This window comes from Amphibalanus amphitrite, unplaced genomic scaffold (genome assembly GCF_019059575.1).
Source record: "Amphibalanus amphitrite isolate SeventyFive unplaced genomic scaffold, NRLGWU_Aamphi_draft 001335F_arrow, whole genome shotgun sequence".
Classification (NCBI taxonomy): domain Eukaryota; kingdom Metazoa; phylum Arthropoda; class Thecostraca; order Balanomorpha; family Balanidae; genus Amphibalanus; species Amphibalanus amphitrite.
The window spans coordinates 168855-184579 of NW_024882828.1; the positions used below are offsets into that span (position 1 = coordinate 168855).

The following is a 15725-nucleotide window of genomic DNA, read 5'->3' on the forward strand; positions in this document are numbered from 1 at the left end:
GCGCGGTCCCCCAAACAGTCGTTACAGGAGCCATCGGGGGCCCATTAACTAAACGGCCGCGTAAACGGGCGCGTTTCGGGCCGATCGGCGCCTTTGTTGGCCGTCGCGGCGGCCATTCCTCCCTGCGAGCTGGGCACCGATCGCTTTTTCTGGGCACAATGTGATCTTTGTACGGGTCCGTCGGCCGCCGTCGGCCGCCGCGCCGCCGCCGACTCGGCTCCACCGCAACCCGCGGCGGCCTGTGCGCATGCGCCAGCGCCGGGGGCGTGGCCTGGCGGACAGTCGGGCCATCTATGACATGTCACAGGCTCCGAGCATTATCGCGCCCGTGAGCAGGGAGGACGCCGGCGTTTCCCGAAAGTCGGGTGGCGGTGGCGGTGGTGCGCGCGGTCCCGGCTATAGTGGTCTCCCTCCTCTCAAGTGACTCCTCTGTTGATCGGCTCCGGTGTCGCTGGGTCGTCCCTGCACTGGCGATTGCCGTAAACTATTTGGATTATTCTTTTTTACGGCCGTGACTGCTTATAAACCGATCCCGTCCAGGATAAATATTATTAAATTTCGGTAAACAAAACAGAGCACGATGGACAGTGGCAAGTCGGAGACGCACGATGCCGCCGGGCCGATGGCGGCCGCCGAGCCGACCAAGCCGGTCTACATGGACTACAGCCGCGAGCTGCGGCCGCCGGCCATACAGATACCGACCATCATCGAGCACCGACTGGGAGACGAGGCGGGCCAGCTCAGCTACCCGCAGTACCCGCACATCTACGGCCACCAGAGCGTGCCGGAGCCGGCCGACTACGGCACCCAGTCCCCGGCGCCGACCGGGTACGGTACTCAGTCACCCGCCCCTGCTGGTTACGGCACCCAGTCACCGGCTCCGGCTGGTTACAGCACCCAGTCTCCCGCTCCAGCCGGGTACGGCCATCCAGCGCCGCCAGAGACCGACTACGGCGGCCAGTCTCCCGCTCCAGCGAGCTACGAGGCCGTGAAGCAGGCGGGCTACGACCTCGCTCCGCCTGACGGCTACGGCGACAGCTACGAGATGCGAGACGGTGAGTTCCCTCGGCCGGTGCAGGCGTGGCCTACCGGCGCCGACGGCGGCTTTCTGCATCCCCGCGCCGAGTTCGCCGCGCCGCCGCACTCTGGCGACGACCGCGGCGCGCTGCGGGACGACGGTACCGGTACCCAGCTGCGGTACGAGGCGGCGTACCGCTCTGATAGCCGGTACCTGCGACAGAGCTCGCCGGCTGGCGCCGTACCCTCGCCGCCGCCCCTGCAGGCCGCCAAGTTCGACACCGAGCCGGCCGACTCCGTCCCGAAACAATATGACACCGACGGCGCTCTCACCGTGCACAAGTACGACCCGGATGGAATGCACAAGAGTTATGAGGCGGATGGAATGCCGATGGGTAAACCATACGACACCGATGGAATGCACAAGGGCTACGACGCGGACGGAATGCATAAGGCGTACAACGGCGACAGTATGAGCAAACCGTACGACACAGATGGCCTTCCTGTGCACGACAGCTACGACGGAGACGTGATGCACAAGCCGTACGACACCGATCGGCTTCCCGTGCACAAAGCTTACGACACAGACGGCAATCTGCCGATTCACAAACCGTACGACGAGCCAGGCAAGTTTGATGCCATGGGAAAGCTATACGAACAATCTCCAGTGGAGGGGGAGAAGGAAGGCTTCCCCTACTCGCCGAGCTCGCTAAAACAGGCCACCATAAAGATGGAGAGTCTGACCACGTACGACACTAACGGGATGCCGTGCTCAGAAGAGTCCGATAAACCACCGGAGGGGGAGGCGACACAGGAAGGGATGGCGGCCGCAGGAGCCACCGGAGCCAGCTCAGGAGGATCCGCAGCAGGAGCCGCCTCAGGAGCAGCCGGCTCAGGATCAGGCACCGAGCAGGAGAAGTCCGGGACCGAGAAGCCGACCAAGCGCGGAGCACCGGGAGTGCGTCGCCAGGAGAAGCCACCCTTCTCTTACATCGCGCTCATCCACATGGCCATTCAGAACTCGCCCACCAAACGCCTGACTCTGAGCGAGATCTACCGCTTCCTGCAAGAGCGCTTCGACTTCTTCAAGGGCAGCTACCAGGGCTGGAAGAACTCGGTGAGACATAACCTCAGCCTGAACGAGTGCTTCATCAAGCTGCCCAAGGGCCTGGGCCGGCCGGGAAAGGGCCACTACTGGACGCTCGACCCGTCCGCCGAGTACATGTTCGAGGAGGGCAGCTCGCGGCGCCGGCCGCGCGGCTTCCGACGCAAGTGCCGGCACTCGCCGCTGAAGCCGTTCGGTTACTTCCCGGCCGGCGGCGCCATCTCCAGCACCGGCTACGACGCGGCGCAGGGCCTGCCGTCGGCGCAGCCGCCCACCTACAGCGGCAGCTACAGCGGCGACTACAGCCAGCTCAGCCCCACGGCGTGCACCTATGGCCAGTCGCAGGCCGCCGGCAGCTACAGTCCGCTGATCGGCCTGGCTGGCTCCTACATGGCCGGCCCGGCCGGGGCCGCCGCCGGGCCCGCCGGGTACGACTACGGCCTACAGCCGTCCGCCGGCTACGGAGCGGGCTACAGCGACAAGGAGGCGGCCTGGTCGGGCCTCAGTGGGGTCACCGGATCACCGCTGACCGGCTGTCTGCGGCCGCCGCACAGCCCGACGCCGGCTGAACAAGGTGGGTCACAGGTCATCACGGACCGAGTGTGGGGAGCTGGGTGTCATTGGGCTGATCATGAGTCATCGGACCTCGGTTGTGGCTCAATCCGTGCACGATTATATGATCCGATCCTTGCCAAATCACGAGGTCAAGCTGGTCTATCTGTAGATCAACAGAAGTTGCTGCCATGCTTAAAAGGTAGACAAAACAGCAGCTCAAAGGATGCTTACTCATTTGTAGATTAGGAGCCGACCCAATGTATGTTACGGTTCATCTAAAGCACGTCATATTCAGTTGTCGCTCACCCAATCAGTTATAATTTTTACATGAGAAAAGATGCTGATAATATTTCAAGAAGTACGAGTTTTTTTTGTACTTAGATTTTGGACGATGCACAATGCACATGCTGTTTTACCATAATCAATGCATTTAATTTATCCAAACGAGAAGATGCAAGCATACGAAACGGATTTATTTTGTCAATACCGGAGCATCAGTTAAATCAGCATGACGAATGAATGCCCTATATTGGATAGAGTTCGGATATGATCATTTTGGCAAAACATCATTCACGGTTCTTTTTAGTAAATTGGTTTACAGCAGTTGAAATGTTAGTTGTGTAATAAAGCGCGTTCTGGAAAATTGTTATATTACAATGGCTGAAAAATTAATAAGTGCCTATATTTACACGGTGCACATGCTGTTTTACTATACACAAAATCAAACAGATTAATGTAACGTCCATTTGCCACCAACCGCACAACATGCTTCTGAAGCTTCAACTATGGCTGTGTTTGGCTTTGCATACCGCGCACCGTAAACATTTGTCCTAAAAAGCGTCCTTCATTGTTTGTTTATCATTTGCAGTTGATAGTCTTAGTATCATTTAAGCGATTCGTATGCTTTTGAATACCTTGTCACTGTAGTGTTCAATGCTCATGCATGGAGCCAGGAGCATCATCTGGAAATGCCGTTCATTTTTTACTTACCCTTTTCAAAAATTAATTCAATTTAAAAGGTTACGCCCAGCGAGAAGATAGAAGCTTACGAAACGGAATTATGTTTGCATCTCTCTTAAAAATTAGCATTTTTATTAGAAATAAAAGCGCTACCTGATATAAACATACGCAATTACACAGACATACGTGTTAGCAGCATTCTCTCAGCATCCTTTATCACGTAAGGATGCTGTTTTTGAATGAGCTGTTATTAGCATTTAGTATAGGAATGCCAGGATCTGCATACTGAGGGCAATTGGCGATGATACTTTGGTGATGCTGTTCGTGTCTACATCTCATTCGACTCATTCGTTCATCGCTAAAAGCCTGATTAGATAGAAAATCAGTCACCCCATCACGTTTGACACAACTAATGGAGGATAGCTTTGGAGTTGTTATGCCCCTTTTCATTTTCTTCTGTCGCCTCACTCCTTAGCAAACAACGCAGTACCTAACTAGATGCGCCTATAGGAGTTTAATTCGTTTAGACGTGGTCCTTAGGTCAGGGAATGGTGTTCAGCTATGATTAGCCAGGAATGTTTTATGTACCAATAATGCTTCAAACATGATCAGACTTGACAGCAAGAATGTTGCGCTGGACGAATGTAGTTTTCGGATTTTTTTCCTCAGACATATTGGGTATACCATATATATATATATTGGGTATATGCACTGTGAAAAATGAGACAATTCCGGAGCAGCGGGCGGTCCTATATTCCACTTTTGAGAGTCCTTTGAGATCTCACGGCAATGTGAACATGCAGGCTGGGTGGCACTTGGTACTTTCCGCTTAGTTGGGACAATTTTGTAGGCTCCCAACAACATATTACCGTGAACAGAGCATGTAATTGATTCGCACGCAAAACAGAACTTCTGTTACACAGTAAACCAAGGTAGGTATCTAAAATACGATGCTTTGAAAGTAATGCATTCCGTTTGTTTGATGAAGTAATAGGAATCATTTCATGCACCGTAGAGTAGTCAACAATGCTTTTCAGATAAAGATTAAATGAGTTTCAGCTGTAAGAGATGTCAGCTGTAAGCGAATCATAGCCTATAGTTACATATGTCTATTTCTCTTGAAATTGAGAGGCAAGTTGTACTGCAAATGCTATCCGGCAAAGAAGCAGAAAGTCATAAATCAGATAACGTTTTGAAGAAACCTCTTTCTGTTTTGGCGTGCTATGAGTGATATTTGCTGATGCGCTGATTTGTGCGACAGCTCTTCAGGGGCGTAGCCAGGATTTCCTCCAGGAGGGGGCCAAGCTTACAGGGGTCCAAGGTAAACCCCCTCAAAATCCAAAAAGTCATCGGATTTCATCCACTATTTTTGGAGGGGGCCCAAATAAATTTTAAAAAAAAAGAAGAAAAATGTTAGAACTGAGGGGCAAGCAGTCCATGGGTCCCTCCCTGCTAGATAGGCCCACGAATAGCTTCATAGAGTCGCTCAGCCGGTTCTGAAGGCGGTCTTGGGGCCCTGTAGGTCAGATGAGGGTCCTTCAGACCGCCAAAGGTCCCTACAGCCCATGAGAGCCTCGTAAGCCGTCTGAGGGTCATGTAAGCCGTCTAAGGGCAGGGGCGTAGCCAGGATTTTCTTCAGGGGGGAGGGGGGCAATCAAACCGAAAGGGGCCCATGTGGGCGAAGGGGCCAAACATTTTCTTAATTTCATGACGTAGCTATTTGCTTAACTACCTTAAAATTACGAAGGGTCCCTGCGAACCCAATGGAGAGGGCCCCGAGGGGCCCAGTAGCAAAGCCTCAGGCCCGAAGGGCCCTTTTATAACCAATGAAAGAGAGCCCAGAGGGCCCTAGCGGCAAGGTCTCAGGCCCGCAAGGCCCCCACGAACCCAGTGGAGTGCCCCGAGGGGCCCTTACGCTACTTTTATTGTGCACCTCGCCGTACTTATGACACCGCGATGGGTGCCCTTTTGGGCTCCAGGGGGGGGGGGGCATGGCCCCTATGCCCCCCCTTGGCTAAGCCCCTGCAGCTCTTACATTGAAATACAAAAGAAAAAGAAATGCACGGTGATTCTATGAAGGCATTCGATATTATTGGCCATGTCTTACATCAATTTGCCTATCATAACTTCCCTGAACGCGTCTACGATTGTCAAACGACAAACACTTTATTGTTGGTCGCGGCTGCTGCTTTTTTTGTCGCCAGGAAGATTCTTGTAAAGATTATTACTTGTTTCTGTATAGTATTTCCCCATTTTTCTGCTTCTGGTGCCACCTATGCCATTTCACCATACACTTACTTATGGTGAATCAATGATATCAATTGTCATTATTCATCACAACTGCTGCATTTTCAAGGCAATCTATTTCCCATACCAATTGAGCACACTTCTCTTTTCACACTATAACATGTTGTCACGTGAAAAGGTGCAACTAAAAGTGTCTCCATATTCATCCTCTGCCAAAGATAAGACTGGTATTCAACCTGTGCGGTGTGCCACTGAGTGCCATTCAGCCTGCGTGTTTGCACTAGTGCCACCACTTTTCAAAATACCGCACGATATAAGCCACCGAAATATTTTCCACAGCATGTAAGAAATCGATTTTGAGGAAAATTCTGAAAAAGTGCAATCTCCTAGCGCAGCCCTTTTTTGAGATATCCAATAAAAACATGAGAGGAGGGAGAGGGGACACAATATCCTGCCACTGATAGGGTTATTTTTTCGTGAAGGGAAATCGGTATATCATCTTGCAGTGTTGAAGAACCTATAAAGACAGTCGTAATAGTCTTTGAAAGCATGTCATATTGGCTGGCATGCAAGATGTTGTCATTTTAATTGTTTCCAGCTGATAATTTTCTATATGAATGACTTTGTGTAAACCCTTTTTCTTCAGATAACTTTGCTTTTGCTCAGTTCTTACATCTTTTCAACGATAACGTTAATCTTGACTGTATTATCTATGTATGCGTCGTTCTCTGCATACTCTCTGAATGCCGATGTGTTGTGTTTTGCGGCCCTCTCCGCGTCTTCCCTGTCGTCTCTCTCGGCTAATGCTGCTCTGTCCGTCACTAACTCTGTCGCTCTGTCTGTGTGTGTCTGCAGGCTCTCCGGGCTCTCTCTCTCCGCCCTCTGCCGACCCGTCGAGCGGCGCCGGCGGCTCTCTGTCGACCTCGGCCGCTCCGTCCTCGGGGTACACGCTAACACCCATGTCCACAGCGTCCCCGCATATCACCTCCCACGGCCACCCGCCGCACCCGCTGCCCTCGCTGCACTGCGACTCAGAGTTTAGCACAGGTCAGTATCCGTAGACAAACAGAGGTCAGCACGGGTCAGTATCCGTAGACAAACAGAGGTTTCAGCACATGCATATAGCACACTGTGGCACAGAGATCGACACATAATTTGCGACACAAAGCCATCGCCAACCCAGAACTCAATAGTTAAGTTTTTACAGTTAGTCCGATTTTTCATTCGTCTTTTACCGGAGAATATAAGCTGCCAAAAAAAAGAGATACCTATGCATATTGATGTTTCGATGAACAGCTCATATGTATTTAGGCTACGTATTCTGAGAGTGGCATCGCGAAAGGATGTCGACAACCAATTGCCAAGTCTCAATAAAGGCGTCGTCTGGGATAAACCATGCACGGCTGGTCTATGGGTTAAAGCAGCATTTACCGATGCAGCTACGATGCTGAGCTGCTGAGACCGCGCTGTGCCCTGAGATGCGAAGGTGGATGGGCCGTTTCCCACGCCTGTGTTGCAGTGTATGGGCCGCGCCCTCGACTGGCCTGCAGTGCGATCCTCGCCGAGCTGGTGGTTGCGGACCATGCTGCCGGCTGCTGTCCGAGGCCGCCGCGTGGGGAGCAGGGTAACGTAACCCGCCGCCAGCGCTACTGTCCCTGTTTGGATAACGGCCGTCCCGGTGACGCGAACGGCCTGCCTGTCATTGTGGCGTCTCCGGCGCCATCGGACACGGGCTGCACGGAGAGAGGGTCGCTCTCCCAGCCGCTCTCCGCCGCGCCCATCCACTCTCTGTGGCATAACCTCAGACCAGAGCGAGAAGCGCCCGAGGGACAACCTCCTTCAAAAGCTCAGACGCTGCACCTCAGAGAAGCTCCATTCGGAGTTGAAATCTAGCCTTCCCTCAAAGACAGCCAAGATCGGCTGACTCATCTGAGAAAAGACCCGAACCGATCGCGCTTGCCCGGCGCGCGTCCGCCAAGAGCGCACTCTGTCGAGGCTGGTCGGTTTACCACCGTTTTCAACAGTTTACTGGCGCGGTGAGGACGGGCGCGTTTGTTTGGCCCGTGCCGGCCGGGCGGAGAGATTGATGCATTGTTCCAGGATGCGGCCCGCTCGCGCTCTCCGGGTGGGCCGTGCCGGCGCGCCGCCCGGAGACGCGCTCCCGGCCGTCCGACGCCGCCCAGCCACGGCCCGGCTGTTTATCGATGTCGTGCCGATATGAACCGAAATAGCGCTGCAACCAGTGGCCACGAGCTATGGCGTCCTAAGGTCATACAGGCCGAACAGGTCCTATGGGAGAAGTTAAAATGGCAATTGGCAGGTCGAAAATCACAAGCTGATTTTTTTTTTGCATCGGGGATAATTCTGAGCAAATTTGAAGTGGTGCAATGTTGAACTAAATGAAGCTGAAGTTAACCATCCTCAGCATCAGTTCTTCTTGTCCTTAATGATTTTCTCACACTATACATGGATGGCCTCTGTTCTAACTAATTCCTACAATTACATGTCCCCTGCGCCTGCATGGATGGACTTCAGCTTTTCCATTGGTTTGCGTTCACCTGTCAACTTACCGAGTACAGGGTGGGACAAGACCTTGTGCATGCTCATTTCCCTTGACATGCGTTTTAGGTGCTGTTGAGCTTTTGATGAGGTGTGCCGTGTGCACCATGCAATGTGCGTCCGCCTCCCGTGGTATATGTGGGTGTTGTACCGTGTGGTGTACCATGAGGTGTACCGGGTGTTGTTTATACCGTGTGTTGTACCGGGTGTTGTACTGTGCGGTGTACCGGGTTTTGTACCGCGCGCTGTAGGTACCTTGTGTTGTACCATGTGTTCTACCGTGTGTTGTACCGGGTTTTGTACCACGTGCTGTACCTTGTGTTGTATCGGGTGTTGTACATGATGCTGTACCGGGCCTTGTACCATGTGTTGTACCGGGTGTTGTACCGGGTGTTGTACCGTGTTTATATCGTGCACTGTACAGTGTGCTGTATATACCTGGTGCTGTGCCGTGTGCTGTACCGGGTGCTGTACTGGGTGTTGTACCGTGTGCTGTACCGGGTGCTGTACGGTGTGGTACAGTGTGTTGTACCGTGCGTTTTACCGTGTATTATATCGTGCACTGTACAGTGTGTTGTACCGGGTGCTGTACCGTGTGCTGTACCGGGTGTTGTACCGGGTGTTGTACCGTGTGTTGTACCGGGTGTTGTACCGGGTGTTGCACCGGGTGTTGTACCGGGTGTCGCAGTGCTGTACCGGGTGCTGTACCGGCTGTTGTACGGTGTGGTACAGTGTGTTGTACCGGGTTTGTACCGGGTGCACGCTGCGGCGCAGAGGTCGATGTCTGGGTGGCCTCTCGGCTCGGCGGGGGACTCACCCCGTAAATCACCGTTCCTTGTGATTCAACAACACTGGGCGTCACTGCCATATGGCCGCGTGAGCTGGGCCTGCTACCGTGTCACACAGTTCGACCGCTACCGTGTCACACAGTTCGACCGCTACCGTGTCACACAGTTCGACCGCTACTGTGTCACGCAGTCTGCTATTAGATCCCATCGTCCGTCCATTACTCCGTCACATATTTCGCTACTGTGTCACACCGTCCGTAACTTCGTCACGCTGTCCGTCACTATTTCATGTCACCCTACGTAAATCGGATGAAATAATTTCTAGGAAATGTCAACGGCTCCGTCGCACGCGTCACATGGGTTACACGCTCCGCTGAGGAGGGGGTTAATATGCCCCTCTTGTACCTATTTTGCAAATAGCATCTAGACGCGTTAAGCCAGCTACATCAAACATTCCATACCTTATCATATATCAATTCGAAACACTCCCTGAAAACGTAAACGAAATCCATCCGAATGATTTTGATAAAATGACATTTTAGTTACGTATTTCATGTCATTTAGGCTTCAAAAACTCCAAAACTTCAAATGCGTCTGCCATTATCAGTTTTTAACCCTCGCCGGCCGAAGGGGGAGTGCCCCCTGGTGGGAGGCCGAGGGGGAGGGGGAGTACCTCCCCTTATAGTTTTTTTTTCGCGATGGCTCGGAGCACGCTGGCGATAGAGAGCTTCTGAATCCTAATAATTGTATACCATGAGTGAACACACTTACCTACATACTACAGCATAGTTTACTATATATCAATGCCCGTCCTGATGCTGGGCCAGCCGCGCCGACCAGAAGCGGTCGGTCGGCCGAGCGCCCGCAGCTCTCCCGCCCGCCCGGGGGCGCCACGCGCCGCCTCCCCGTCGTGGCTCCGCCCCTCACCATGTGACGTCATCCACAGGTATATCCGGCCTGCCGCCCGTCAACCTGTACGACAAGAAGGCCATGTTCTACCCGGTCACGCCCAACTATGACGTCACCAGCGGTACACCAATCAGCACGTACTACGACAGCGGTATCAACTCGTACTCGGCTCCGAGCTACTCGAACCAGTGACTAGCGAAGAGCGGAGAGGAGAGAGCGTCTTTCTGGGTATGCAAATGACGCCGACAGAGGAGCGGGGCACCCCTCCGAAGGCAAATGACGTCATAAGGGGATGGTTTGTTATAAGCTAATGCCAACGGTTTTTGTGAAATAGTTAACCGAGCTGTTATAGCTGCCACTAAACGGCATTGGCTGTCTTCCGTCAGGCAATGAAGTGCAGCATCAGTGTAATTATCAACTCAATAATATGCTGACATTGTTTCTGAGCTCAATGTTACCTAAATGCTAACTGCCAACAGGTTCGCTGTTTGTTATTTTAATCAATGCTAAATCGTCGCTTGCGAGGAGCGTAATCCTTCGTTGCCGGTTTGGCGTTCATTTTTTCTGCAACTCGAGTTGCTTCTAATGATGTTTATATTATTCCTAGCTCGATGGTCGAGCACTGGGAAGTACCTAATTGCTGATAACGGAGGCCCCGAGTTGGTCAAAAATGATGTGGCCTTTAACGAATTCGTCTTCAATGTACGGCGTACTGCAACACAGGAGTGCGCCTTGTCTGCTGCGTTATGGCACTCCTGCGCGATATTTGTCGCCAACTCTGTTTTATAGCGTGTGTCTGCGCGATGGCTGATTGTTCACTCGGTGTTCGTAATTGCTTCAGTGTTGTAATGCGCTGCTCAATATGGGTTGGTGTGAAGTTGCCGCTGGGTGCTGCCCCGATGACGTCACGGTCTGTTGTGTGGGCCGATAGATGATGGAGGGCTACCGGGACCTGGTGTCAGAGTTGCAATAAATATCGCCTGGACATGACACCGTCTCTTCTGCAGCAGTCTGTTACAAGCGATGGACACTAGCGCAGTCTGTTACAGGATATAGAATCACTACTGTAGTCTGTTACACGCTGTGTAGACACTACAACAGAGTGTCAGGCTATATAGCCACTAACGCAGTCTGTTGCAGGCTTAAGTCACTACCGCGGTCTGTTACAGGCTATTAGTGACTACAGCGGTCTGTTACAGGCTTAAGTCAATACAACAGTCTGTTACAGGACATAATCACACATGAAGAGTCACTAGTTACAGCAGTCTGTGTCACTGCAGCAGGAGGTGGGAGGACAGGAGAGAGGGACGGAGGAGAGCGGAGAGAGGGACGGAGGAGAGCGGAGAGAGGGACGGAGGGGAACGGAGAGAGGGACGGGCTCTGGTGCGCGTTTTTACCGGACCCGATACCACCGCCGCCACTCGTCCTTCCTTTCCTCGCCGCCACACCAGTGCAGTGTCTGACAGCCTTTTGATCCCGCTGACCCGCACAACTCGGGGTGAGCCTGAGGCCGTCCGAAGGGTCAGAGGTCACGACAGGCGGCGCGGGGGAGCTGGGGCGCGACACAGCGTCCCTACCGGGGCAGCGGGCGGTGCGCGTGGCGAGGGGAGACAACGCAACGAGATCCCTCCAAAACACGGAACTGCGCCGACAACGTAAACTGCGCCCGAAGAGAGACAAATGACTGCGCCGCGTTGGAGGAGGTGAGGTGGCGACGGAGAGAAGTCCGCCGCCCCTGGGTGGGCCGCGGCTGCTGACAGACTGCGAGCGGTGCTCCGACAATCCCCTCACCATTCCCCGTCACCTGAACAAAGATAACGGTCCGATCGTCCCCCTATGTCCTCTCACCACCTCACAGTTTAGAGTGTCCCCCGCCCTCCCGTCAAACGACCCGTGCCCGTTCTCCGGGGCACAGGTAGGGGAGAGTGGGGTAAGATGCCCAGGGTGGGAAAGACGCCCCACCCCCTCTAGCGGCGAAACAAAGAATCGAACCTGGAAATTAATGTTCTTAGCGTTAAGGGGAAGCCTGCCTTGTTAACTGCACAAAAATTTGCGAAGCTCAGTTGGGCAACGGCTGGCTGATGATTGCATGTTTTTTATTTGCTACTTTCAAAAAATATGTTGGTGTCAAAACATTGTAAATATCAAAGAAGGTATATAATTTTTGAGTCCCTTGCTATAGTCGTGATACATTAACATGCGTGTACTGTGTCCCGAACAGTTTGTTTCAGGGTGTAGTTTTATGGCTAACAAATTGTACTGATTTAATGTTGCTTCGGTACCTTGGGGTAAGATGCCCCCTGTCCTGATGGGGAAAGACGCCCCCCTAAATCCGTAGGCTGTCCTTCAAGCAGCCCGTCAAATCATAGTATTACATACTTGTGATGAGAGACAAAAGCCGATCTGGGACTATTGAGAGCCCAGTACGGTCGGGTGCTCCCATGCCGGTCTCTCGGCACACACAGCGACTTTTTGGGCGGCATCTGACTCTGAGAGCCCTCACGACGGCCTCTGTGGGCCCCATTATTGGCTCCAGGGCCCCTCACGACATCCTTTGAGGGCTCCCACGTTGGCTCCACGGGCCGCGCTGGCATCTGAGGTCCCCACGATGGGCTCGAGGGCCCTCAAGCATCATGAAGACCTATAAGGGCCCCACAGTGGTCTCCGAACGCCACCACGGAGGCTTGTTTGGCCGCGCTGGATTATGATGGTCTTAACGATGACCTCTGAAGCCCCTTACAACTACTTTTGAGGGTCCTTACGATGACGTTTGGTGTCTACTGCAGTCTCGAAGGGACTACTGATTCGTTCAGGCGATTCACGTGCCCATTTATGCCACTTATAGTGCAGGGGGCATCTTCCCCAACGCCAGGGGGCGTCTTTCCCACCCTGTGGGGTAAGATGCCCCCTTTCACTTCTTCAGGAAAATGCTTAATAGCAAAAAAAGTTATCATATTTCAGGCACGAAAGTGTCATATTTTTAGAGAAAAATGATGTCGGCTTCCGTTGAAACTCCAACTTTTTGCTTTCCGATCGTTATTTTCGAATAATATAAGACATAGTAAAACCCTGGGCGTCTTTCCCCACTCTCCCCTACCACTATACCAACCCAACCATCTTCTCTGTTGCGTCTTTACCAAAAGGGCTGACAGTCCAAAAAAGAAATCAATTTCGAGCACGTTTAATCAGGCCTTGGCTATATAAATCGTGATCACTTTCGGGAACTTTTATCATGCCTTGCTAATGATAAATTAAAGTTGAACTAGGGGAACATTAAGTCACATGGAGAGCTATAAAAAATGAAGCCCGGATCAACCAGCATGGGAACAAGGTCCCATCCCCTGCGAAGATGATGTCTATACGGCCAACAAGACTGGTGAATGGCGACCGTAGGTGCCAGCTTCCCATGATAGTTGTGGTAGCCGATGGTAACGCTCCTGAAGCGATGTTGACTGTTGAGATGTAGGTCACTGTGGTAGTGGCGGCTCATCGGAGTGGCACATGTGCACGGTGCAGTGAGGCGAGTGGCGACCCTCTTTGTGCCCCTCTGCTAATTGCTGTAAAACCCCGAGCTATTGCGCGGACTTGCACCTGTATTACAGATGGGGTGCCGCATTCCACTGACTCTGAAAATACATTCACCAGTACAACGCCTTTTGGGGCTACTAACGGAGCGAGCGAGAGGGTGAGCCTTGCACGTGCGAAATTGCGAGAGGGTACCTCCAACTGAGTTGTGCACGGCACCCTACTAAGCGGTCTCTAGCGATGTGCCAAATTTGAGCACAATCGGCCCAGCCATTCTCGAGATCTGGAAGCAGCACCCTGCACGTGCGCACGTGCAAAATGGGTCCCAACTGACTTTTGTACGGCACCCTTCTAACCGGTCCCTAACTGTGTACCAAAGTTGAGCGCAATCGGTTTAGCCGTTCTCGAGAACTGGAATCGACCCCTGCACGTGCGCACGTGCAGCAGCACCCCAACTCTGGCACATGGATATGCATTGCCCAGTGGGTGCCTACCTACATGCCAACTTTCAGCGCAATCGGCCAAGTAGTTACCGAGAGATTGCAACAATTACAAAACTGACACCTCTTCGTTTTGCACGTGGCACGTGCATAAGGGGTCACCCACATGCATCGGGAATAGTCCAATACTTGGTAGAAGGAATGAAGCTACCCTACAAAAATTACCGCATGTAAATCGGTCAAGTGGTTGCTGAGATATAAGCCTCGCAAAAACGTCCGCACGGCCGGTCGGCCGGCCGCTCATACTCAGAAATTTCCGTTAATCTAAGGAAGGACTACGCTCGCTTCGCTCGCTCCGTAATAAAGCATGAGTTTCAGAAATAGAGCCATAGCTAATGAAACATAGGCCTACTCCAAGAAATTATTCTTGCACTGCCTTCACTGTGCACAAATGGATTTTCACTCTGACTAGGTATGCCTTCACATAAATTAAACGTTATGTCCAGTTGTATACCTACATGCCATTCTAGGAACTCCGCTAAATCAGTTTACGCAGTGCATTAGCACCGGTTTAAGTGTAAAGTCGACCCTCTCGTGATATACTTTCATTTACCGCGTGTACACTGTACAGCTTGCCTATTTTCCTCGCTGAGCCAGGGTGCTGTCCACTGTCCAGTATCCAGGCTACACAGAATGTTCGCCTTAGTTGTTCCCTCCGACATTGATTTAATGGTGCAGCACCCCACGTTAGCCAACGTTTCACGTATAAACTATCCTTAGTCACGTAGCATTTTGACGCAGGTATTGGCATGCCCGCTGGGAGGTTATTTTATGACTGCCGCTCCCAAACACCGACCCGACACGGGGAAAGCCACTGCAGCTATACGAAGCTATGGCGCATATTCTGCCGCCGCAGTGTTCAGGTAGCACGAATTGAGGCGAAACTTGATTCATGGACTAGTGCCATTCAAGTGACAAGCGAGCAGTTGAGCACATGGCGTCATAAACGAATACATGTAAGACGAATACTGTCCGTAAACTTATTGAAAATCTTTTGTCTATTGAAAACTAAATTATAAAAATGCCCCCTGATCTCACCTTATGCAGGCTTGCAACTTGTGAGATCATAAAACTTCATCGTTAGGCTAGCTCAGTATATTAACTCGATAACTTTTGATAACGGGATACTAGATCGATGCTAGAACGATGTGCTGACTGCTGTTACCGGACTTATCCATGTTGAATGCGCGACTGGCTCATTCACCAGTGTGCTTCCTTAGCCGACAGTAACTATATTCCTGGGGCCATTCTGGAGTTATTGCTACCCGCGACAGAGCGAGGTCACAATGTGCAGCACATGTAAAACGTGGTCTTGGTTCTCAAATGGCCCCGTTTAGACCCGGCAGAGGTCACCTGCAATGAACAGTGTAAAATGAAAATGAAGGTAAGGACTGCTTGCATATGCATGTAGAATTGCACCCTCCATAGTTAGAACTAGAAGTGCGGAAACGTGCAGTTTCCTTCCAAAAGGGAGAATGTAGGCTTCTTAATAATTCTATAATAAAAAGCTAGTCTTGACAAACAGGTCACAGGTCAAATATTATATGGGTAAGCTGAACA

At 52.0% G+C, this 15725-nt stretch overlaps 1 protein-coding gene across 3 annotated transcripts in view; it reads left to right on the forward strand.

Moving 5' to 3' along the window:
* Positions 1-11130, forward strand: part of LOC122372249 — a 56803-nt gene extending 45673 nt beyond the window's left edge. The window contains exons 1-3 of one of the 3 annotated variants that reach the window (XM_043349195.1): positions 258-2696; positions 6740-6931; positions 10178-11130. In XM_043349195.1, coding sequence (XP_043205130.1) covers positions 581-2696; positions 6740-6931; positions 10178-10332 — 2463 coding nt within the window. In that variant the 5' untranslated portion in view covers positions 258-580 and the 3' untranslated portion in view covers positions 10333-11130. Of the gene's footprint in view, positions 1-255; positions 2697-6739; positions 6932-10177 lie in introns of those variants that run through there. The other 2 variants (XR_006254838.1, XM_043349196.1) reach the window with 2 other exon arrangements.
* Positions 11131-15725: the final 4595 nt, after the last annotated feature.